The sequence below is a fragment of the Falco rusticolus genome, chromosome 12 (assembly GCF_015220075.1).
Source record: "Falco rusticolus isolate bFalRus1 chromosome 12, bFalRus1.pri, whole genome shotgun sequence".
Lineage (NCBI taxonomy): Eukaryota > Metazoa > Chordata > Aves > Falconiformes > Falconidae > Falco > Falco rusticolus.
This window is the reverse complement of record NC_051198.1, coordinates 17,114,892-17,139,380: the sequence shown is the minus strand read 5'-3', so window position 1 is coordinate 17,139,380 and position 24,489 is coordinate 17,114,892. Positions and strand designations below refer to the sequence as shown.

Below are 24,489 nucleotides of genomic sequence, written 5' to 3'. Positions count from 1 at the left end.
AGGAACAGTTTCTAGGATTAAGTGCTGTGATTAACATTTGTTTTCCTCATCATCTTCACACAACAGAATATATTTATTGGAAACACTCTGTTTTGGTAGGATTTCTTCTTTTTCTTTTTGGTTGATCCATATTTAATTTATGGGCTCATTATTTTACAGTGATGTTGGAAAAAGCAGGTTATAAGCTGCTTCATTTATAGGCACCCTGGCAAATGGAGAGCTGCTGGTGATGATTCTAGAAATGAATGCACAGCCACAACGGCAAAAATGGTGGGGCTGATCTACTCTGCTCCTGTCCTGTGCTCATTCAAGCTGCATTGTTTGCATTGGTACAGTATTGCAGGAATCTGCCTCAAAAGAAATATATTCTGTGTTGGTGTGAATAAGATGCAAAACCTCAACTTGTGCAAGTGAAGGAAACTTGTAGTATCAGCAGAGCTACATGGGGTTGAAATAGCTGGTGGGTTTTTTAACATTCAGGTTCTTCATGTTCTGAAATAAGAATTGTACTTTATAAAAGAACCTTAGAGTCAGTGGAGTTTCCTCTTAAACAGTCTTATCCCAGATCCGTTATAAATGTATCCCTTGTGTTTCTTCCATGTTAAATTTAGCTTTATGTCCCTCGGTGACTTAATTTTGCATACTTGCTTCATGAAATGTCTTCCTCTTCATGATTTCCTGCTCTTCTGTTCTCTGCAGAGTTGAAGGAGGTTGGCTGTATCAGTCATGTTACTTTGCTCAAAAAGGAATCTGTTTTCATAGACAATGGAGAGATGGTGATTTAATCAGAATAGTTTCTATGAAGGAGGGATTTCTTCCAAGCAAGAGTATTTTCTTTCGCATTTTGTGCCCTTCATGGTCAGGAAAAGGTGGTTTTCCAGAATAGCATTGGATTAAGAGCTGAGACAGTTGCATATACACATGCAGTTGGATACCCTTTTGCTACTTTTATTTTTATGCAGGGTACAGGCATTGAGGCTCTATGATGTTGAAATATCTATGACACAGCCATATTTTTCCAGCTTTAAAATGGAATCCCAGAGTATTTTTTAAGTAAATGAATTGAGATTGAGCTTTATTTTTAGCATTTCCTGAATCCCAGGTTTGCTATTTCATTTCAATTCTCTCACCTAAGACAGATCTTGATCCTGTTGCATGCAGCCAGGATTCAGAGGGTCTAAAGATGGACTTGTATAGAAATGAGCCCTTTCCAGCTGTGGTAGTCCTCTCATAATTCCCTTTATAAAAGAAGCAAAGAGATATTAAAGTCTGGTCAATTGATTTAAACCAGTTGACAGAATGGATTCATTACCGAGAAGAATTACTCTTGTAAATGCCTCTCAAGTTGTGAATTGCATTTGAATTTGCTTTTTCCTTTCTCTTCTCTATCAGGAGCAGTTCTGAACGGAGGAAGGAAAAATCAAGAGATGCAGCAAGATGCAGAAGAAGCAAAGAGACTGAAGTTTTCTATGAACTGGCACATGAGCTGCCTCTGCCCCACAACATCAGTTCCCACCTGGACAAGGCATCCATCATGCGCCTGGCAATCAGTTTCCTACGCACTCACAAGCTTCTGTCTTCAGGTAAGATCTGGCTAAAATAATTTGCCAGTGCTAGTTGACAGCAGCTTGGTAAGATTGTACATGTTCTCTGAATGCAGCCTCCTAAAGTGAGAACGGGACACAACTGCTTGTGTTATGAGAATACAATTAAATTTAAAGATAGGTTGGTGTGGGTTTTTTTCATCAGAATTATGTATATTTTGATTGGGTTAGAAAATCGGAGTGGTATTAGTCATATAAGGTCTTCATTACCAAAATCACAACTGGTGCAGTTTTGTCTCTCTAAAAAAACCCCAACACTCAAAACCTTTGAATGTAGTTTATTGAGCTCTGTGTTACAAGATTTTAAGCTTTTAAGAGTTTAATCAGAATTCAAACATATGCCTTAAGCTTCCATGCTGAAACAAGTGAATTTTGATTTGGTGTGGCAAGTACGTTTGTGCCAGCACATTCAAAAGAGAGCTGGAAGTTCTGAAGGCCCACTGCTTCGTTTGAAAGGCTTAATCGTGCTACAAGGTGGCAATGAGCAGTAGGTGGATTGTGTATGATGAGGTAGACTAAGACAGCTAAAGCAAACAACTCTTAAATACTTGACACGAATGGATTCTATGTAATCAGAACCTTGCTCATGTTGGACTCGTATGAAATGTGAACCAGTACCGTTTTCATAGCCTGTGAAAACTGGTAAAATTCACAGCATTCTTATTTTGCACCTGTATTTGAATAATCACCTCTGTGGAAATCTGTGGTTTGAGTAGCCTGTAAGATCAATGAAAACAACTGATGTTTCTGGGGGAACTTTCACATGGTGACCTATAAGTGTCAAGAATACGTTAACAAAACAATGCCTGCATTGTTTGTGAAAGGTAAACCCGAAATTTCATCTTGTCCTTCATTAATGGCAAAACTCCCAATAAGGTCACGATTGCACTTCCTTGCTTCAGAATACTGAGTCATACCATAACAATTACTTTAATAAATGTTATTAGGAAGTATCTCATTTTGTGGATGAGCACGCTGTTAGTTGGTTGATGGTCAGTCTCAAAGATATGACGGATTCAACTCTGCTTCTGTGTGCTCTGGAATTTTTGTAGCTTTTTCGGCTTCTGCTAAGACTACTGTATAAAACGTGGGTATTTTCATCTTAGCATATAGAATGTGGTTTTAATGTCTGTGAAAAGTAAAGTTTATTTGCTGAAGAGTGTTTGGAAATAATCTCTGATTTTGTAATTAATACTCGAAGAAGTTTCAGAAGTAGATAAATGTTCTTAGATGTGCCATACACCAGGCCAATTGTTAGACACAGCTTCAGCTTTTCAAATATTTATAAGGCATGAACTAAAGACTGGCACAGCGTAGGAGAAGCAAACTCCTGAAGGGCTGTAACAGATAACATAAATAATGTGTCTGTGAAACTTGACATGAAATAGTTTGATGCTGTCATTGGAAAAAATACTTTTGCTCACCTGGAAACTGCTAAGATTAAAGCAAACTCTTCAAATACATCTATGTTTCCTGATAAGGGAAAAAAATCTACAGATAAAACATTTGTCTTAGTGCTTCTGTGGTGTTAAGGCTTAAGCTCATAACATCTGATAGTGATGGCCACTCGATATATGTGCATAATATTCATACATACATGATTTTGCTGTGAGTGTGTTGGAAAAACAATGTGATTGTGTAGCTGATTTACATTTTCTTGAAGTACTGCCAGTACTCAGCAGTTAGAAAGGAATCTGGAAATGAAATGTTACAGTAGGAAGAGGCTGTGATTTAATATTTCAGGGTTTCTCTATGTTAGTTATTTGCTTAGCCTTAAATCTGATGTACTTCCCCAGTCTAAATATTACCTTAGAGTAAGTCCTCTCATTAAAATTTGTGTTGATAGTCAAATGCAGAATCGTCCATGGCTGCATCTTTAAACACTGGAGATGTAGATAAGGGTTTCAAAATCTTCAACACTTCTATTCTGAGGAACTGAACTTACAGTACTTTAAAGGGACTGATTTTCTGGAAGAGTTGGGCGTTATTTTCTGGTAATGAGAATACATTGAAATGAGAGAACTCAAGCCAAAAAAACCTATTCTGCTACTTCTGTTCTTCTGACTATAGCTAACATTTAATTTAAATTTTATATCTTTGATTGTCAGTCTTTATAAGGACAACAGCTTTCACTAGAAGGCCATCCAATTTGATTCAAAGCAATAGGGTTTTGGTACGGCTTTAGGTCCAGAGATGAAGCGGTTTGCTGCTCGTCACGTTTTGATGAGAGTGTGGAGCAAAATGGAACCCAGGCTTGTGTGATGCCTGTCCACACTCATTCTCACTTTTGCTCTGGACCCTTTCAGAGCTCCAAGCAAAACTGCCCCCATTTCACGTGCATGTTTAGCAGACTGGAATTTGGTCCTTAATTCAGTGTTGCATTTGAGGAGCCTGATTTGACTGACAGGGAGCACAGGCGTTACTGTGCCGTTGACAGGTGAACGGGGAAATGGGGAGGTGGGGGACTGCAATGTGGATGAGAAGCAAATGCCAGCCCCACCCCACAGACCCTCTCTTTGCTTTGTTGTCTTCACGGAAATAGTTTTGATTATTTGGGCTAGATATAAATATTGCCACTTAACTCCAGTTTACACTATTTAGGCTAGACACACTTAGTGTAAACTGGAGTTAAGTGGGAGTATTTGTTCTGTCATTAATTAGGACATTAAAATAACTTACTGCATTTATAGAGATATATACGCACACAGTGTCACTAAAGTAAGCTTGCAGTGCACTTTGGAAAATGCATCAAAAGATAGCACAGGAAAAGCTGCTGCTTGATTAGCGTTTTTCTTGTTTATTATTGATTCTATCAAAACCTACTGGTACACCATATTTTATTTCATATTACTGTTTGTGGCCACAATTCTCAAACATGAAAACATCTCTTCGTTTCACGGCAATTTTGCCTGGAGCAGACAGAGCAAGGCCCTTCCCAGGACTGCATCCTCATCTTTCTGTAAACTGATGCTCCAGATGGGATTTCAGAGACTGCCACAGGCAAACTGCCAGCCTCAGTCCACTGGCAGAGTGTCTCATGCCCCTTCCTATTATTCCCTGACTCGGAATAGGGCTTCTCACTTGTGTAACGTGGGCTGTTTTACTAGCTGTGTCTGCATAATGATTATTTATCTGTCGGGAAGCCAAGACCTAGGGAAATCTATGCCCACATTCTTCCAGCAGGTGAATGGCAATGCCCATGAATCTGAGCCCTCATTGAGAGCTCTCCTGCTACGTGCCTCCGAAAATCCTGGCTTCTGGATCGCAGGGTGCACGTCTCCTGCAGGCACTGCAGGGCCCAAGCTTGGCCCTTGTATCCTATCATAATAGGAAATAGCTGGTTGTATATCTCAGAGTTCAAAAGGGTAAAAAATACCAGGTTTTGCTTTTTAAAAGTTGCTGCTTTACTTAGTAACACATTTCCCTTTGATTTTCACAGTAGGCAATTCTGTGTGGGAATGTTGGAGAGGAAGCCTTTAACATTTAGAAATGCAGGCTGTTCGTCTGACGGCCTGATTGAGATTAGTATCACAGGAAGCAACCTGAAACAATAGCTTTATAATACTGTTTCCATGTTGTGCACAGAACAGTACCTGGTATAATTGGAATGCGAAGTAGAAATATCATTTAATTATGATCATCTTAAATATTTTTCAAGATGTCTCCTAATTCTGTTGGCATAATACATTTTTGCCCTCATCACATTCAAATGTTTGGGATAAATTTAGAACTGATCTTTGTTTATTTCAAGTAATGGTTTTGATCCCATAAAGCTGCTGCTGAAAATAGCATGATGCTTATCGGTAGTGGAGCTTTTGGATTTGGGATCTCATGTCCTCTAGTATAGTCAGAAAAATTGATAGCGGTACTTTTCTCTTATTATTCTCTAGTTTAGCTGGTAAATCAGCCGAATGCTTTGGGGGGGTTAGTAGACTGCAAAAGAGAAATAACTGTGTTTTGCTAAACAATGGCTGTCTTGGTTAACAGCTGACATCGTGATAGTTGCTAAGGCTGCCTCAGATAGTCTCTTTTAGTCTGAATATGAGGAAAAGAATCCATTTTAGGAAGCCTGTGTAGGCATTCGCATGTGGTGCAAATAATTTTAAGTGTTTATTTGGACCACACTGGTGCTAAAGGCCTTACAGAACTCTTTAGTACCTGTGAGTTTCTGGGTGCCAGGACTACAGACTCTTTAGTCAGGCTAATCAGGCAAACACAATTTTATGAGCTTTCTTTAATTCCATCCCAATCGTGTGGCCACCCGGGTGTCTTTTCTGTGCAGAGATCCAGCAAAGGAAACTGGATGGGAGTTGCTCCTGTGCAGGCAGACAGCAGCAGAGATGGGGAGGGAACAGGGAAGCAGACGGGAAGTTGTTTGGGAGAAGGGAGGCCACAAGGAAGCCAGTGTGAAGTTGTTTCAAGGGAGGGAGACAAGAAAGCCGGAAAGCCAGCAGGGAGCAGAAGGGAAAAAATAGCTTTTCTCTAGGCTTTTAAGGGAGAGGACAAACTGCAGGGAGAAGTGATATGGGCATTGTTTTTGAATGTCTGGACAAGCTGCATCTAATCTCAGACCATTGTGGCATAAAACAGTGCCTTAAAAATAGCATGTCTGCTTGTTTGCTTTTATTTAATTGGGAAAATAGTTTTGTGCCAACCATGCTGCTAGAAATGAGAGTGGAGCTGGGTGCCGAGTGCTGCAGCCGCTTGAAGTGATGTCCCTGTTCTGGGAAGGTGAGCCACAAGGTCCCACAGGACGCCAGCTCTGATGGGGTGCTGTGTCCTGCCATTCAACACCAATGACTGCAGGACCCGAGCAGCATCTGAATGATTCAGCTAGATACAAACTCTGCAACCAAGACAACACTAACATGAGCGTTTTCTTTATCAGAGTTGCTTGTGCGCTTGGAGATAAGAGTCCTTCAGGAAGCTTCAGATTTAAGAGTGGCTTTTTCTTGATGTATCTAAATTGAAAGCTTTTATTGAGCACATTGAAAATATCCCCTTGAACAGGATGTACTGCTCTGTCAAGACAGAAGAAAAGAAAAAGGTGGGGGGAGGGAATCAGTCACTTTCCTTTGATGGAAAACAAGAAACCAGGAAGAGACGTCTGTCTCAAAGCTGCTCTCTCTGATGCAGGATGGAACTGATGTTAGATCTTCCCTAACTTGCATACCAGAGTCAGGCAGTTTTTACAACCCTCTTCTGAAGTGGCAGCTATAGCCTGGTGTCTCTTATGCACAATATCCAAGGAACTTTCTGCTACTTGTAGGACCAAGGATGAGTGACAAAGCCGTGAAAATTCTGTGGAGGTGACAATGTGGCCTCCAGTAGAAACCCTTTTTAGCACACTCTACCTCTGAACTGACCAAAAAGGCGCCTCTGAGTCAGATCAAAGGTGTTGAGAGGAGTACAGGCTGTTTGCTAGGAGGTTGTTTATACCTGAGCAGTTATTTCTTGTAAGGAGAGCCTGATTTTTGAGCCTTCAGACTCGTTCCAAGAGGTTGGACTGAAGGAAATGAGCAAGCATTTACGGAAAAAGTGTTCTTAAACTTGGGAACAGAGCACATCCTGACAGTGGGAATTAATCAAAGCTTGTTTACAAGACCTATTTTTAGCATAAAAGGTTATCATAAACACTGCAATAAGCATTTGCCATTATAGTTCAAAGTTTCTCATTGATGAATAAATTCTACTTTGGTGGTTAAAATTTTTTTTCAAAGTAGAGCTGATTAAAAAATACCTACCAATACTGTATCAAAATTTGATGCAGACTAAGAAATACTGCCTTGGGCCAATATGAACAGTGGATGCCCCATCAAATGGGGACATGGGACACGGTTGCTGTGTTCCTGGTTCTGCTATAGCTCTGACAGGGAGGACACTCACTTTTCCGAGGCTCTCTGACGTGTTTCAGCATCTCCTGATTTCACCTAGGCAGGGATTCTCCCTCCTTTATAGCCTTGCCAGTGCTACATGAGCACAATCTTGGCTAGGATCCATAAATCTAACTCTAGTATGAACAGTAATATTATAGCACTTCATTCTGCTGAATGTGTTATTAATTTATAGTTAAACTGTCATATTTGCAGTCCACTCTGCTATACTGTCGTGGTGCCTGAACTGAGATACTCTCATTAGTGGAGGAAAGACTGAAAAAGTTGTTGGAAAAAAACCAGGAAATGCATCCTTTTTTCAAAATTTAGTTAGCAGCTATTTTGAAAAGCAATGCTGACACACACACACACAAAAAAAAACCAACAACAAAAAAACCCACCAAAAAACCAACCAAACAAACAAAAATAACCACCAAAAAACAAAACACAAAAAACCCACCATACCCCTAAAAATCAGGGTAAGATCTGGAACATTCTGGCAAGTCTACATGGGGTGCTGCTACCCAGATAAAGTGACCTCAGACCTACTAGAAACCAAACCCCCACCTCCTTGTGCTAACATCCCATGTCCATTTAGTCCCAGCTTTCCCAAATGTTTTCCATCTGAAGCTGAATTTTCCTAGGCTAATGCTCCACTCCAGCCCCAAGGTAAACTAATGAAGCAAATTTAAAGCAAAATGGAAGACAATAGGGATTTCTGGGAGCAGCTTGCAGTAACCATGCCTTTATTTTTTTTTCTTCTGCAAAATAGACTCTTCCTAAAGCAAACCAGATTTTTGCTACTGGCAGTAACTGAATTGTTTCTGATGTATCAGTCTCCTAATGTGTGTGTATATCCTCTGTGTAGCTAGTGATTTTCACAGGAGAGAGGGAACAAGCTACAATGCTGTAACTGCAGCCATATGAGGGACTGCTATTTATTATTTATATTGCTATAATTATACTGTTACCTGATACAAGGCATACTCAGGCCACCACAGAGATGCCCAGAGTATTTCTTTGCTGCAGACTAAGGATCTTCAGGTAGCTAATAAGCTTCAGGGGTTTAACACAGATGACACCTTCTGGGACTGTGTTTTTGCAGAGACCTGGACCCAGCAGGAGACCTGAGTGCCTTTGCTGCATCATGCTGCCGGTGGATGCTCATGGGGACAGGCAAATAGATGGGCAACAGCAGCACAGTGAGTGGCCCATGGAGGTACTTGTTACTTGCCTTCACGTGCCTGATAGTGCCTACAGTTCCCTTGATAGAGCTGCTGGGTCTTTGAAATGTGAGCATGCCTATTAAGTACCACAGGTATCTGCCTGCTCCCCTTGCTGCTGCGGCCGGGCTGCACAGGGGGAAGGAGGGGATGCAGCGGGGTTAATCACTTTACCAGGGAAGCTGGAGGGTGTCTGCAAAACACCTTGGTCATGCCTTTGGGTTGTGTGAGCGGGGGTGTACAGCAGCACAAACCCTCTTCCCTCCAGCTGGACAAAGGTAATTTTAACAAAAAAAAGCTGAACTGTGATCCCACAAACCCCTGTAACCACGTGCTTTAAAGCAGACTATATCTTTAAGTGCTGTGCTCAGCTAGGACGTTAATGGTTTGAGCCTGCAGCCCTGATGTGAGTGATCCTATGTCCTCTCTAGTGCTTGTATAAGTAATATAATTTATATACATGGAAAAGCAAACTTAATCATCTGATAATACAAGTAAAGTGTTTGTCTTTCGCTGTTGGAGGCATTTAAGAATACAAATGCTTTGAATAGCCTTCCTGCCTTTGAATGGTCATGTTTTGTTAATGCAAACTTAATGAGCTGGGAAAAAAAAATGGAAAGGAGGGTCTGGGGTTAGAGCTGAAAAGTCATTTTTTTTCTCTGAACCCACACTTGGCTGATTGTCTTGGGCTATAGCCATGATCCCTGCTGAATAAACCATTTGTTTGCTTCCGGAAAAGTAAAAAAAGACCCTTGACATTCTTTACACAGCAGAAACAAGCTTGGGAGCAGATGGTCACTTACCTCTTTTTTTTCTTTTTTCTTTTTTTTCCCCTTCCCTAAATGTCATTATGGTCAAAGTGCGTACTATTCAAATATATTATTGTGTATTTTCTGTATTTTAAATGCTAGCTGTGATGTAATTTCCTGAATTCAGTTGCTTTGTATCGAGGAGGAACTGGCCCCTGTCTGTGTAGTTAGAACTGTAGTGCAGGGACACCAAATGATAAATCCCCAGCCTGTGCTGGTCATCAGAAGGTGTCTTCTCTTCCCTGCTACCAAACGTTCGCCTTGATAGGCAAAGGATGATAAACAAAGAGCTCCCAGTGGCTCTGGAGCCCAGTCTGTTCCACTGTTGGCAGGGTAGGTAATGGGCTGCTGCCAGGGAGGGATGTTGAGCAGGGGGAGGATGCAGCAGCCAGCATCGTTTTGGTAACCACTCATCTGTTCCAAACAGTGGCTTGGTGGGCTCTGCATTGCAAATGCTCATCCCTCTGCATTTGCTCGCTGACCATCCTTAGGCACTACCAGATGCACTTGCAGGAGGTATATAGATCAAACCCATGCTTTAATCATCACTCATTAATACTTCAAAGTAACAACCGGATTAGTTTGGCTCAGCCTCTTCCCTATCCAAAAAAATACCAAACCCAAACCACTTCCAATAATGTTTTACAAAGCAATACCCCATTCCTGCTTCTAGACTTCCAAAATGAGTATTTCGACAAGAAACGTGAAGGGAAATGACGAATGGGCTGTTTCAGGGAGGAAAAGAACAAAAAAAATAAATACTTTTCTCAACTGCTAACAGTATGTGTACTAGAGAACAAAAACTGTATGCTGAAATTGCAACATTAAACCAACAAAGAGCAGCAGCTGAGTCCCACTATTTTTGTGAATAAAGCTGATGCAATTGCAGCCAGAGCCTCTGGCCAGCAAAATCAGTGGTGGGTCCAGCCTGGAGCCCTCTTGTGCTGCCAGGGAGGGGCACAGAGAGCATCGCTGCAGCTCCTCTCACATCATCCTTGCTGCTTCAGGCTATGAAGCACCTTTGATCTAGATGGGACTTAACCACAGCTTGGTATCTTCAGCAGTGCACAGCTGCAGTTGGTTATTCTTTATGCTGAGACAATAATGGGGTTTTACGTTTGTTCTTTTGCTTTCGGCCCCCGAATTCAGAGCCTTACCACTATGTGTATTTGCAGTGACTGATCACAAATGTGCAGGCTAACTGACAAAACTGTAAAGATAAGCTCTCCACAGCATGTCTGAGGTACACAGAACAGATGCAATATCTGCAAATAGTTTTGTAAAAAAGTAATCCCAGAAGTTTCACATAAAACACGTCAAGAAATTAATGGGCCAGCTCCTACACAGAAATTTTTTGATACTAGACATCTACAAATCCTCTCCTGCAGGCGGCTTATTCGTGGAGCTGAAACATACTTCGAAGTGTAGAAGGGAAGGCAGGAGTGCTGAGTGGGCACGTGGGTGACTGGCATCAGGAGGAGCAGCATCTCCCCCTTCCTCCCTGCTTGTGACTTTGCTTGCTTACTGCTTCCCGTCGCAGGAGATGAGCAACACAGAGCACACACAACAAGAGGGCACAGCAATGCCATCAATTGTCTCCAGAGCACAGGCAGAAAGCAACAGGAAACCTTGTAACAAAAAAAAAAAAAAAAAAAAAAAAGCTTTAATAAATATTCTAGCACAATCTTTAAGATTTCAGGACAACAGTGACACATCTTTCCCGAAAACGGATAGGTGCACTGGGTTCATGAATCTGCATAGGCAAACACACGAGGTGTAGGTGTAAGTGGGGCCTGAGGCTCTCCTCCTTGGGGACAGGAGGAATGTCGCTGGGTGGTGAAGTGTGACAGTCGGGTGGCGTGGTGCATAGGGAGTTCTGATGGCTGCAGATGGAAAAGCAGGTATCGGTGGGATGGATCTGGTTTTCCCAGGAATATTGAGTTTTATGGGGTGAGAGATTCTCCGAAAGGACTTCAAGGGAGTGGTTTTCTCCTTTTTCTACTAAAGGCGGTGTTAACAGACGTTTCCATACGGAGTGCAGGGGTCCACACAGGAGGCACACTCCGTAGGAGCAGTACTTGAACTTCGTAGAGAACCTGACCTGATGGGAGAGTCTTTTGTTAGATGTTTGTTAGGAATGCCCAGATTTACTCACCTTCTGTAAGTTTTGCCCTATACCTTGTGCCTGCTAGGAGGTACAAAGGTTGTGTGTGGCCAAAAGAATAGGCACAAAGAAGATGTGCTTCAGTTTCTAGGTATTATATAGGTGTTATGTACTAAAAACATGTCTGGCAGACACAGGCTAGGGGTGAATAGAGGGCCTGTTGCATTTGCCAAAAAGTTTAGAAAATGCCTTTCTAGTGACAAGCACATCTCTTTCATACACTGTTTAGAAGGCCCCAGCAGAAGGGGTTTGTGGAAAGCAAATTCTAACAGCAGAGAAATACTTTGTTGCCTTGTAACTGGATGCGCTTGTGTTGAAAAAGGCTGGGTAGGGTGCTGGAGACTTCATAGGCTTTTTTTTCTTTTTTTCTCAGTATGTGCTGACACTGAGAATGAACTAGAGGCAGACCAGCAGATGGACAACTTGTACCTGAAAGCTTTGGAGGGATTTATTGCCGTGGTGACACAGGATGGAGACATGATCTTTTTGTCAGAGAATGTCAACAAATACATGGGTCTTACCCAGGTAACTTGTTCCCTAACACTTTCCCGTCTCTGTAACACAATTCCTAGAAACGAATCCTATGCCCAAATGCAGAAAAACAGCTGCCTGTCACTGCGAAAAAGACTGGAAATAAAATGTCTTATTTCTCAGGCAGGCACCCTGCACACCAGACCACAGTGGGGGCTTTTCCCTCTGCCTTTTTATCAAAGTCGTAGTGTCTTCGGGGACTGCAAACTTGCCTTCCTAGGTATTACTGTAGAGAGGAGAAAAGGCTTTTATTCAGCTTGTGCCTTAGACTATGGGACAGAGGTGACAGAGCTTTTCTTTTAGGTCCACCCTTTTCAGCTTTGTGGATTTTTATTTTTTTTCCTTCTGTGTTGAAAATAACCATTGGTGTTGACTGTTAACTGCACTGTGCAAATCCAAAACTAGGGAATTGTTCTTGGGAGAAAATAGTAAGTTATGCATAGGCTAGACAAAGAGAGGGTCACGGGACTTGTGTCTGTGGGCATCCTGTCAATGCACTTTGAACGTGACCAGTTTCATCTGAATAGGTGGTATTTAAAAACAAATAACTGCTATCAGTTGCTTTTATTTGGCTAAGTGTAGTTCTTACTTCTGCACAGGTGGAATTAACTGGACACAGCATTTTTGACTTCACTCATCCATGTGACCATGAAGAAATTCGAGAGAATCTGAGTCTGAAAAATGGTAATAATGACAATAAAAGAGTCACTGTTTGCTTTTTAAATAACCACATGAAGTAATTAGCTAGCAGTAGAGATCTGTTAGTCAGGGTAAAGGGAATTTTCATTCTTAGAGTAATCATTAACTGTTATTCAATGCTTTGCAGATTTGTTTTCCCAAATAATCGCTTAAATATAATAAGACTAAGAACTGTTCGTTTAATGTTTTACTTTCATCAAGACAGACATAACGTTTTCACTTGTAGCACTTTGCAAAGATTTATGTGCTGCAAGCTAAAATATAGGTTTGAATGCACAAAGTCCTATTTAAGTTCCACTTAAAGTTTTAGGTCTGAGCTCTACAAACTGCTCTTCAATGGTCCATGCATCTTTGATGGTCTCTGCAGGTAAATTATTGGATGATTATTATTTCTGTTGAATCCTTCATGCTTGTAAGTAGAAGAAACCAAGAATCAAAACTGAGAAAACTCATTTGCCACTGTCCTTTTACAGGTCCAGGCTTTGGAAAGAAAAGCAAAGACACGTCAACTGAGCGTGACTTCTTCATGAGGATGAAATGCACTGTTACCAACAGAGGCAGAACTGTTAACCTCAAGTCTGCCACGTGGAAGGTACCATATTTGAGCCATAACAAGCGGGTTTGGTTTCACAAGACATTTTGGCATGTACAGAAATTACATTTTAAGTTTGTTTCTCATTCAAAAAATCATTATTTCAGGTTTTGCACTGCACTGGACAAGTTAAAGTGTACAACACCTGTCCTCCTCACACTCTGTGTGGGTATAAAGAGCCTCTTCTCACCTGCCTTATAATAATGTGCGAGCCTATTCAGCATCCTTCAAACATCGATATCCCCCTGGACAGCAAGACCTTCCTGAGTCGCCATAGCATGGACATGAAATTTACCTACTGTGACGACAGGTAAACTCCACTGATTTTTCCTTTTCATAGGTGTTTCTATCTTCTTGAATGAAACAAGCAGTCCCTCCAAATGTCCTCCTGCGTGGGACCTGGTAAGCAAGGACTAGAAGGAAGTACAGTCTGTTACCAAGGCTGCTGTTCAGTGGCTCACCTAATCCACATCAAATCTCGATTCAGGCAAAATGGTACTCCTGCTGTGTTTCCTCCTCCTGCCGTGTGAGGAATTAAAGTTCAGTGGCAGAAGATGAGGCCACTTAGAGCCATAAGCATTGTCTTCTTGGGTTTTAACAATCTGAATCGGAGTACGCAGGGTTTCTGCTCTCATTTTTTAGAAAATATCTCAAATGCCATGCCTTATGGACCTTAGTCAAGGACTGTTTTACAGTTGGTTTGCCCAGGATGGTATTATCAGTTAGTTGGGAATTACTTTATGCTTTAGATTAACTAAGAATTGCTAAGGCATCCAGAGCATCTGCAGCAATGAAACGGGGTTCTAGGCTCTTGCTCAGTGAAAAGTAAACACCTTTGCTGGTTATCTATCTGCCACTTTTAGTGGTGAAATGAATGGGAGGGGAAGATACTGAGTCAGGCAAGGAGCTGTGTCCTCCACTCCCCACACTTCCCTCTTGAGTGGAAAAAGTGGAGATCCCCCTAGTCTCCACCTGTCTGATTTCCCCTGGGTCTCCATGGCATTTCATACCACCTGCCTCTTTTCCCTGTCTACATTTTGTGATAGCCATTTTCCCTGCTTGCAAGTAAGCCAGAGATCCCTTCCCATGAAGTGTCTTCCTGTTCCCCATCTCCCCAGAAAGCTCTGTCTGTACTACTGTGCATTTGGTGTTAGGTGTTGCGTTTTGGGTTGGTTTTTTTTTCATTTATGAGGTCACCCCTGAATTTAATATGAAGTTTTCTGTCTAATGAAACTGGTCTCCTGAAATTCAGAGGAGCTCGTAATTGCTGAGGGGCTGTCAGTGGTATATAGGTATGCTCACATTTTATGCAAAAAGTCACAGGATTGAGATGTTGGGTGGGTTTTTTTTTCATCCTTCAGTGTTTTTTTTTTAAACTTGTATTATGCAAGATTATTATTTTAAACAATGTGATGAAGCAACCGTATAAACTAGCAGTGTTAGCAGCTGTGGATGAAAGTGAGATTACAAGTGTGAAACTTGTGACTGACCTTCTTCTGACCTCTCTGAGAATTTTGCAGCAAGTGTGCTGTAACTGGAAATGTCCTCTGATGTAACCACAGTAAAACAGACTTCTTTTTTTTTCCATGTTAAGACTTTCAGGATAAAAATATTAAGATACCAATAGGATTTTGCTGCTGAGGAGGGAAGCAACAATATGGTAGTGACTCATTATTAAAAGCAATGTGCCTTGGAATTAGTGGGGCCATTCAGTGGCCAGGTGGAGGAGAGTAACAGAGGATTTTGCTGTATTGCAGCATTCACGTGTCTCTGCCAGACTTAATGCATAAGAAATTATAAATGAGAATTAAAGGAACTGTTACTATCCCATTAAAGACACACATGCGTATTTTAAAAAGAATGACATATTATGCCCTGTCTTAAATAGTGGGAATTGATTTACAGGGAAACTTTTCACGTGGCAGTGAAATACAGCAGCTTCCTCTGGAGGATTTAACTTGTAGGGAATTTCATGGTTGTTTTGTTTTGGCATTTGGTTTTGGTGGTTTTTTGAACCAGGCAACAAAACGGCACATCTTTCACTAGATAGTTTTGGTTGGATACTCCATTCATGTTTTACTGAGACTATGATAAAGCTTTAAAAAGCCAGCCAGGCCAGAGAAGGAAGAGATGTCACAAACCTTTCAGGTTCTTCCCAGCAGATCCTCCTGGCTCTCACTTTCCACCCAGAGGGATGCTGATTTCACTCCAACAGGCGACACATCACTAGACACATAAAAATGCAAAACACTCGGCTGTTCTTATCAAATTTGGTGCTGCTAGACAAATTGCATTGAAGGAGCAGCTTGTGCCAAGAATGTAAATCCAGGCTGAGGAGCAGAGGAGGAAAAGCAGCATGTGCCAGTCAGATGCCTAAACCCTTTTCAATGTGCTCTGGCCTGTCTGCAGCGACACAGCAGGGCTGACACAGCTCATTTCTCTGTAAGAGACTGTGTCTTTCCAGTTCAGGGCTGATATCACTGAAAGCAGCGTGCCTCCTCTACCAGGCTTCTGCAGCAATCTGAGTATCCCCTTTGGAGTTCATCTGGTGGGGATAAGTCTTCTTCCAGGGAGCATAAAGTTTTTGGTTTTGAAGCATTTGGTTAAAGAAACTAGAATTTCTGAGGAAGTACCTTAATGAATGGCAGCCATCCTAGACCTTACTAATGGAAGCATCTACCTTCCGCATGAAGCTTAACTGGGTACAAAAGAGAGCTGTATGTGAAGCTGAAATTCAACCTTGCGGAAAATCAGGATCACATCTGTCATCTCCTTAGGAAAGCTCATGGTCTCCATCTATCCCAAAGTAACATGGAAAATATAGGCTGGGTACCTTTCAGCACTTTGTGACAAAAGCTAGTTGGCTGACATGAAGTGCCTAGATTCTTTTGGCTTTTCCTCAGGAAGGGTGCAGGACAGATGCGAAATGAAGCAGGCAAGACTGGCCATCCCTCATTTAAAATGTGTGAGACACTAGCCCGTATATTTTGCTTTCTAAAAATAATTTATATATGTGGACCTATGACTTGCCAGTGGTGAGGTGGAACACGTTTGTATTCTTGAAACAGCTTTTGCAAGGTAATCAGCCTGCAAAGAAACGTTTGTGAGATATATATAATAAAAATAGGTTGTTCTGTTCAATGCCTTCTTCAGCCGTGCCTGGAGAGTGATTTAAAAACGTTCCCTTGTTCCACTTATCTTGGCTAAGTGGTTTACAGGAAGGATTATTTTAGCTGTAATACGGAAATGCTGATCAGTGGTACAATTCAGTAATCCAAGTAAGGATTTAGTTCAGCTGCACAATGCTTTTGTGTTGGGGAAGATTGCCAGTGAGGGTGTTTTAGTCAGAAAAAAAAAGGCAAGTCTTTGTATGGAGGCATAGTGGTGGTATAGCTGATGCTTGGCATTACCTTCCTGTGCAGGGCCATGGGGGTGACGGGTAGATAGAAATAGTGGCAATAAGTTTCTGCGATGGAAAAATCCACAAAACGAAAGTGAAAGTTGTATCTGAATTTGACAGAAAACCCCAAAACTACTTCAGGCGCCCCAGCACATGCAGTCTCAGCCTTTATGTTCATGCCTACCAAAGGAAAAACCATATGCAGGGTTTTGGTGGGGAACAGGGTTTTGAAAGCAGGGAGGGTGATGTGGCATTGTAGGTGGTGCTGGCTTTTCACTTGCACCCCTGTGACCACCCTGGGGTGCTGGGGAGGGGAGAGGGAAGCGCTCTTTGCCCATAATTGCTGTGGGTAGCATGCATGAGGGAAGAGGATAGGGAAACAAATCTGTTCTGCACAGCGTGAGATGTGCAGGCAGCAGCTCCAGAGGCTGCATCACAAACCAGTTCCCTGGCGCTGGCACACTGAAAAGCATATGTTCTCCATTACTTTGAAGGCATGGCTTGCTTTGGGGTATTGTATGCTCCTGGTTACAGGAAACCCAATTAGTTATACTCTTTTCTGCTTTTTCTTGATTGGAACATTTTAATGGAAGAGCTGAAGAAGAAAAAGGAGCAATGGAGGATGTACGATGCTTCAGAACAGGACGGTGTTGGCTCCAGTTAGGTTTCTCCTGATAGAAGTGTACGTGTGAGATCCAGGCTGTGCCCAGCTGAGAGGAAACAGAGTTGTATTGTGCCTCTAGTTATGTCCCTGTGAAACAGAAATATGCAGGCACAGGACCTTAGAAGAGGATTTAAGTCATTTTACCATCTGACCTATATCTGGGGAGTATTTTCAAATTAGGTGAGAATGCAAATAAGCATTTGAAGGGACCTCCTGTCCCTCTGTTCCCTGTTCAGGGGGAAAATGCAGTATGGCAACAACAGTGAAGTGATGATAGCTGAAGCAAAGATCCACATTTGGTAAAACTGGCTTTTGGTATATCTCACATTTCAGAAAAAAGCATGACCAATTACTTTTGTTAATAACAAAACTTTGATTTAGATAGACCAATTGAGTTGGAGAGACAGGATCCTGGTCAAGTTTTTCATGTACCCATCTAGCTTTTTTGCCTAGCAGGGCAATTACACCTGACCAGGCCAGCCGTCCCTCTGAGGAGTGGGCAGGGGTCCCAGGATTTTGCATTTTATTCTTTTCATGGCCCTGGGTTAGAGTAGAAGACGACATAATTATTTTTGAGAGGAAATGTGGGTTCTTGGCAGGATGGCCACACTGCCCTGTTGCCTGCTCCAGCAGCCTGGCAGTGCGTTACCCCAGGCATAATGGCTGTGTTGGGCTTCCCCCCCCCCTTCGTTCTGCTTAAAGTATAATTTTGTTTGTTTGTTCCCGTCAGGACCAATTTAACTTCAATAACTTGGTAACAGTTTGAATACAGAAAGACTTTGTTAAGAGATCCACACCCTCACACACGCAGTCCACACACAGCCCGATGAATACACACCCAGCTATTTTTCTGTGAGCAGTAAACATTACAGCCCTCCTTCACAAAGAGCCTGACTTCTCAGTCCTGATGGTTCTCATGATACAATTTTAACTCAAGAAATGGTATACAATAAAAAGCTTTGTGCTCCTATAAAGAGACAGAAAAGCCCAATTTTAAGAAAAACCAAAACACTCGAAATAGCTCATCTCGTAGGAGATGTAGCCTTTGAAGCAGTGAGCTTTGCTGCTTTGCCATGTCTCCAAGAGAGAAAGCAGAGTGAAGTTGTACAAATAGAGAAACAGGATTCAGATCACTTGTTTCTCCATTGTGTACCCTAAGCATAACACTTTGCCTTTACTCCACATCCCAAGAAATGGGTATATTAAGAGAAACTGCTCAAAAAGCAGTTAAGTAGTGGTAGTTGGGAGATCTGCTATTGCAGAGGACTACTGCCCGCTCTTGACTGCGTTCTCTGAGAACCTCAGCACATCATGGTGACAAGTTTAGCTCACAATACTGAAGTGTCAGTCTGGCAAAATTAAGAATCCCCAAAAGGTATTTTATGTTTTCAGAAATGAGTGCTTAATGGGAGAATAAACAGCCTGTCAGCTCACCTGTTGTCTTCAACAAAAATTGTTATTATCATTCTAATTAGTACCAATTTAGGTTTTACAAATGCAAAGGAAACACAAAGCCTACCATGGCAGGAATGCCATCCAAACCACCACACAGTTTGTTTTCCAATTTTGTCATTCCACAGCTTGCACAAAGGAATTTTCTGTCCGGTGTCTAAGCAGAAGTAGAAGTCCAGTGTTCTGGACTCAGTTGTGGGTTTTTTTGTAAATGACCCTTTGGTCCCATGGGGTATATGGATTTCTGTGACTCTTTTTAGTTATGTACTCCTCTTCCTCCTCATAGCTCCTTAGGATGCTTTTTCCTTGGCACTTAGTCCTCTGTGTATTCACTTGGCATTTTGCATTGCTAAAAGGCTCCTGTAGAAAGCAGGCAGAATTTGGAGGATGCACCTCACTGGCAAACCTCAAAGTGACCTCAAGTGAGGTCAGTGTGGGGACCTTTGCAGAAGCACTCGCTGCCTCCTGGCCCAGGTGCTGTTCAGGCTCTCGGCTGTGGCCAGTCTTCATCCACAAACGTCTCGGGACGGGTGTGATGGAGATGGGGAGAGCTGCCTGCCTCGGCCATGGTGCGTGATGCAGCATGGAACTGGCTGATCTGATTTCCAGCCCTGCACTGCCTGCAGCCCCTGAGATTTTTTTTAAGCTTTTCAGAGTCAGCAGCAGCAGAGGAGGAATAAAGGAGGGTGTAATCTGCTGATTCATGCACCCAAAACCAGTACTGCTAACAATTTTTAGAGAGAGGGTGTTTGTTATAAAATAGTGGTATTTAAAAATGTATCTAGGAAACACTTTCAGCCCATTTTTAGGCTTTTTTTAGGCTGGGAGAAAGAAACAGTCTATAATTACTTTTAAAAATAATTTTACTTCCAGGAGCGTTTAAAAAGAAATGTAATGAATCTGAATAGTGGTAACAGATTAACAAATCAGTTGACAGGGACTTAGAGGCTGTTTAAATTTTTTTTCTTTTTTTTTAAAGTAACTTTTAAAATAATTACTCTTGACTAGTATTTCACTGTTATCAGGCACAGGTCAGAATGTGGCGAATGTTATGGGGTTTGTGGGTGATTCTTTGATATCTTATTTTTATCTTGCTGTATACTTTTTTGGCTGGTTGAAGTAAAAAGATATCAACCCGCTTGCTGACTTTCAACCAAGATTACATTAAATCTGATTAAATTCAACATTGCCACAGCAGGACTGTACCACAAGTCATTCTGTGCTGTGGAATGACAAGAAGAGTAATTTTATAGTGAGGGCGCTCATTATGAAAGCGAGGAGCAGTTTGAAAGGGGAATTACAGGATTGGAATAGAAAATTTTGCACAGAGATTGCAGTGCCTGTACAATAAGTGTTACGAGTCCCTCAGCTTGCTGTAATGCATAGTTTTTGTTTGCTCTCTCAGTTCCACTGTTGGCACCCATGAAGGCTGTAATGTGGTTTTGGATTTGCATTGGTGCTGCTGGGTACATGATGCTTCTTTTTTTTCCATTATCTTTATTTCCTTTTCCTTCTCCCTGCTCAACCCCTACTTGGCTCACAGTCTGGATTAAGAACAAATCCTCAGCTTCCCAAATTTTAAAAGCCTTCCCCTTGTGATGAGCTCCAAAGTAACCGGGTTGGTTTTATGATACTATGCCATTATATAACGAGAGACCATACTTTCTGTTTTTAAAGACTGTATATTTACACTGGTCTTGGCAAAAGCGTCTGGCCACTTACACCAGTATGTCCCAGCTGACTGCATAAAGGCAAGCAGCAACTGTGTTTTGGGAGCCTTACTTGTATTAGGGCTCCTTCTGTGTTTGTTGTTTTCTCCTGATGGTTCAGCTCTGACGACCAACTCATTATGAGAACTACTGCTTTTATTAAAAAAGAAAAAGCAATTGTGGTTTCAGATAAAAGTTACAGATTTGACTGGGGTGCAATTTACAATCTCAGAAGCTTGTCAGTGATAAGAGTCAAAAAAGCAACTCTTTGAAACCTGATTCAAGAATTTTCCCTTTGCCAGTCTAACTGTAAGCATAGATAAAACTGTAAACATAAACAGAAGAGTACATCTTTGAGGGGAACCAAATAAGACCAATTACACTCTTTGGTTAACTAGACCATTATATGTCTGGGTTCATTCTATGGAAATTAGGACAGTGAGCAGTTTTCAGAGTGACAACACCAAGGTGTCCCAGGGGTATGAGCTGTACAGTTCTGTGGAGGTGAGGGAAAAGCTGACTCAATGCCTTGGCGCTCAAACCATACACAAAATAGCTCCATCTTATTTGTCTTCCTTGCTGGAGGGCTATCCAGGAGATGAATGCCATGCTCTTGCTCTGTTTGCTTTACAATATTTACATGTCTGTCTTGTAAAGACATGCTTGTGTCTGGAGGGCTGGGCCAAGGCTGTCCTTCCAGGGAGTGCACAAACCTGAGGATGTGTCTCTTAAAAGTAGCAATGTCACTAATCAGATGTGGTGGTGGCAAATAAAGCCTTACCAAGGGACTGACTTAGAGGGTATAAAACTTGGGCTCTACCATTAACGGCAGGGGCATGCTGTAAGATGTGACCATACCGTTCCTTTCAAGCCTCCTGGCTTCTCAAGATTTACGACAACTTAGCAGTTGGTTTGCAGTCATTTCTGCTGCTGCTCTCTGCTACGTTACTTAGGTTGTTACTGCAGTTCAAAAGCTAGGGAAAGGCATCCAAGAGTTGTTGACTTGGAAAACAGTGATTTTTCCTTATTTTCCTGGAAGGTATGATACCTTTGCTTTTGAATTATTTTTCTACTAAGCGTGTTTCCTGTAAAGTTGTGTGTGATAGTATTTCAAATTGAAATCAGGAAAAGAAAAAAATACCTTTTTGTCGATGCCCTCATTAGAGAAAATCATCTGCACAGTTTGATGACCTATTTTCATTTACTCAGGAACTTGTCAGAAATCCTGCCTTGCCTGAGTACTCAGAAAGGCTCTGAAAAAAGTCCAGTTTTTGAGATCATAGCTTTGTGTAAAATCCTACTTAGTTTGTGGATTAGTCACCCAAGTAACCTAATCCATATGCTAAAGTTATCATATAATTGAGAAACACTGAGTAGAAGAGCTGATTTTTTTTCTTTTAACTGCCCTTAACTTCTCACCTTGCATTTTTGTTTCATTAAATGCAATACCCAAAGTACTGATTTAACCCTTTTATGTATTTTTTACATGTACACATACTTTTCAACTTGATGGTGCCAACCACGACGCCCCTCACATGCATTTGATTTTGCACGATGGGAGTTTCTGCCCGTAACGGACAGCCTGAGAACTTCATCAGCAATGCCTCTCCAGTTGAGGCTCCCTAGAAGAGACACTGTGCAATAGGCCTGGGAAAATTTGCAACACATGTAATGACATCCCTAGGCATTTTTATTGCAGTAGTAGTACAAGACAGCTTATTCTGAACATGGGAATATCTCAGAACGTGATCAGAAGTCCTCTACAGCTCCCAATGTGTTTGAAAGTTTAGAATTTCTCATACTGTGGTTTTAATTCTGTTAATCTAAGGACTAGAGCTGATGAGAGCTGCCCTGCACATGTCAGCATAAGGCTAAGGTGACCTGAATTTTAAATGTTTGTTTTCTTTTTAACCAAGAATAACAGAGTTGATTGGTTACCATCCAGAGGAGCTGCTGGGCCGTTCAGCGTATGAGTTTTACCATGCTTTGGACTCGGAGAGTATGACCAAGAGTCACCAGAACTGTAAGTCACATTCTTACGTCTCTTCGTAGTATGCATGTAAAGCACAGCTTGCGGGTACCTCAATAAGTAGTTGAAAACACAAATGCAGGTTGTATGCAGATATTCTCTGAGAAGAGTGTTTATGCTTTGCAAGAAAACTTACAGGTTACCATGCTTGTCTAGCTGAAACGTGCTGCTGATCTTTCCAGAGGGTCTGATTTTTGCCATAATTAATACTAAACTTGGATGGTAGAGAGGAGAATCGCCGTCTCTTTACGGGATAATACAAGGATCAGCAGAAAATCTGAAGAGCTGAGTTAGGCAGTACTAGCCTGGTGAGAAGTGCTTTTACTGGTGCTGTTACCCTTCTGGTGTGCTGTTGGGCTCAGCAGTATATTTTTGAAAGTCTGTCTTCTGCTACCAAATACCAGCTATCTTCCCCCACCCAAAGCAGGTGTGTGAGGAGACTTTTAAAGGGATGATATGCATTATACAAATAATATATACTGCCAGGAACAGCTTCTTGTTATTCTTATGCCTATGAACTGCCAGTTTTAGCTGTTTTTAATGTAAAGTACCTAAATTATTCCAGGAGCAGAGAACAGATACAAGATCTGCTCCCTCTCTTCAGCAGGCCACACAGTTACGCTTCCTTTCTGTCTCACATAAAATGTCTCACATTTTTTACAAAAACAAAGGGAGGCTTCTAGACCGGAGACCACAAGCTACAAAAACCAAACCAAACCAAAACAAAACCAGCCCACACCTTGTAGTTACCATGATCAAGGTCTCTGTCCTCAGGAAAAGCACATGACTTAGGTCATGTCTATAGGGAATTGCCCACCAAATAGACTTACAGAAAGTATTTCTGATTTTTGCAGAGAAAAGTAGCAGCAAAGAATAACTGTCTGACCTCAGGGGGAAAAGGGAATATGCATTAGTTCCAGTGGCAAGGATTCAGGACAGTTTTGAGTTGAAATGTTACTTGAAAGAATGTTTGGCAGTGATTAAAGTTGTGCACTGTAAAACAGTGTTGGTATGAATCATCCTGTTTCCAGAGCTGCTTAAAAGAAAAAAAAGAAATCAAACCATACTTAGAGAGAGTTGTCTGGGAATGTATTTGTTAAAATTGTTTCTTAGGTAATGTGCTCATGTTTTTAACAGTGAAAAGGAATTAGCAATATTCATAGATAGGATGTCCGTACCCTATGCTGGGCTATTAAGAGTCATCCTGAGAAATGAGGGGGTATGCGCACTGTTGCTTCTGAATCGTTGAGTTGCATTTCTAAGAATGGAACAACGCCAGGGACAGAATGAACTGAGAGATGGCAATCTCTTTGGTAACAGGGGAGAGAGAGAGAGCCCTTGTTGGTTATCCCTGTCTAGTTAGTTAAATGGAACCGCTGAGCCGGGACTTGTCCACGTAAAGATTTCTGGAGAGTTTCTAGTACCCATCTTGACCAGGCATTGATTGAGGTTGTTCTCGCTCTGGCAGTTAAATTCAACTCATGTAGTGCAGAGTGTATGTCTAGATGCCGTTGTGCCTACTGAAAAGAGATCTGTCCTACAAACGTCTGCTGTTGGGCATGAGGACCGATGGAGAAGCAGAAGGAAGTCAAGGAGAAGTCTGGAGGAGCGAGTTATACCAGCAGAAGTGCTCAAAGGCACTGTGCACTGCACAGGTTATAAATATTTAGGATCAAACTGTTCCATAGTGTTTATCATAGCACAGGATCAGCATGGGTGATTTTTACTGTTAAAAGCACA

General features: G+C 41.7%; 1 protein-coding gene across 10 annotated transcripts in view; it reads left to right on the top strand.

Annotated features, from left to right (window-relative positions):
* EPAS1 (endothelial PAS domain protein 1) overlaps positions 1 to 24,489 on the top strand; it is a 115,647-nt gene that overhangs the window by 78,331 nt on the left and 12,827 nt on the right. For 4 of the 10 annotated variants that reach the window (XM_037405556.1, XM_037405558.1, XM_037405559.1 and 1 more), the window contains exons 2-8: positions 1,393 to 1,583; positions 12,047 to 12,198; positions 12,804 to 12,888; positions 13,208 to 13,270; positions 13,377 to 13,495; positions 13,603 to 13,805; positions 22,637 to 22,743. In XM_037405556.1, the coding sequence (XP_037261453.1) occupies positions 1,393 to 1,583; positions 12,047 to 12,198; positions 12,804 to 12,888; positions 13,208 to 13,270; positions 13,377 to 13,495; positions 13,603 to 13,805; positions 22,637 to 22,743 (920 nt within the window). Of the gene's footprint in view, positions 1 to 1,392; positions 1,584 to 8,582; positions 8,697 to 12,046; positions 12,199 to 12,803; positions 12,889 to 13,207; positions 13,271 to 13,376; positions 13,496 to 13,602; positions 13,806 to 22,636; positions 22,744 to 24,489 lie in introns of those variants that run through there. The other 6 variants (XM_037405549.1, XM_037405553.1, XM_037405554.1 and 3 more) reach the window with 4 other exon arrangements.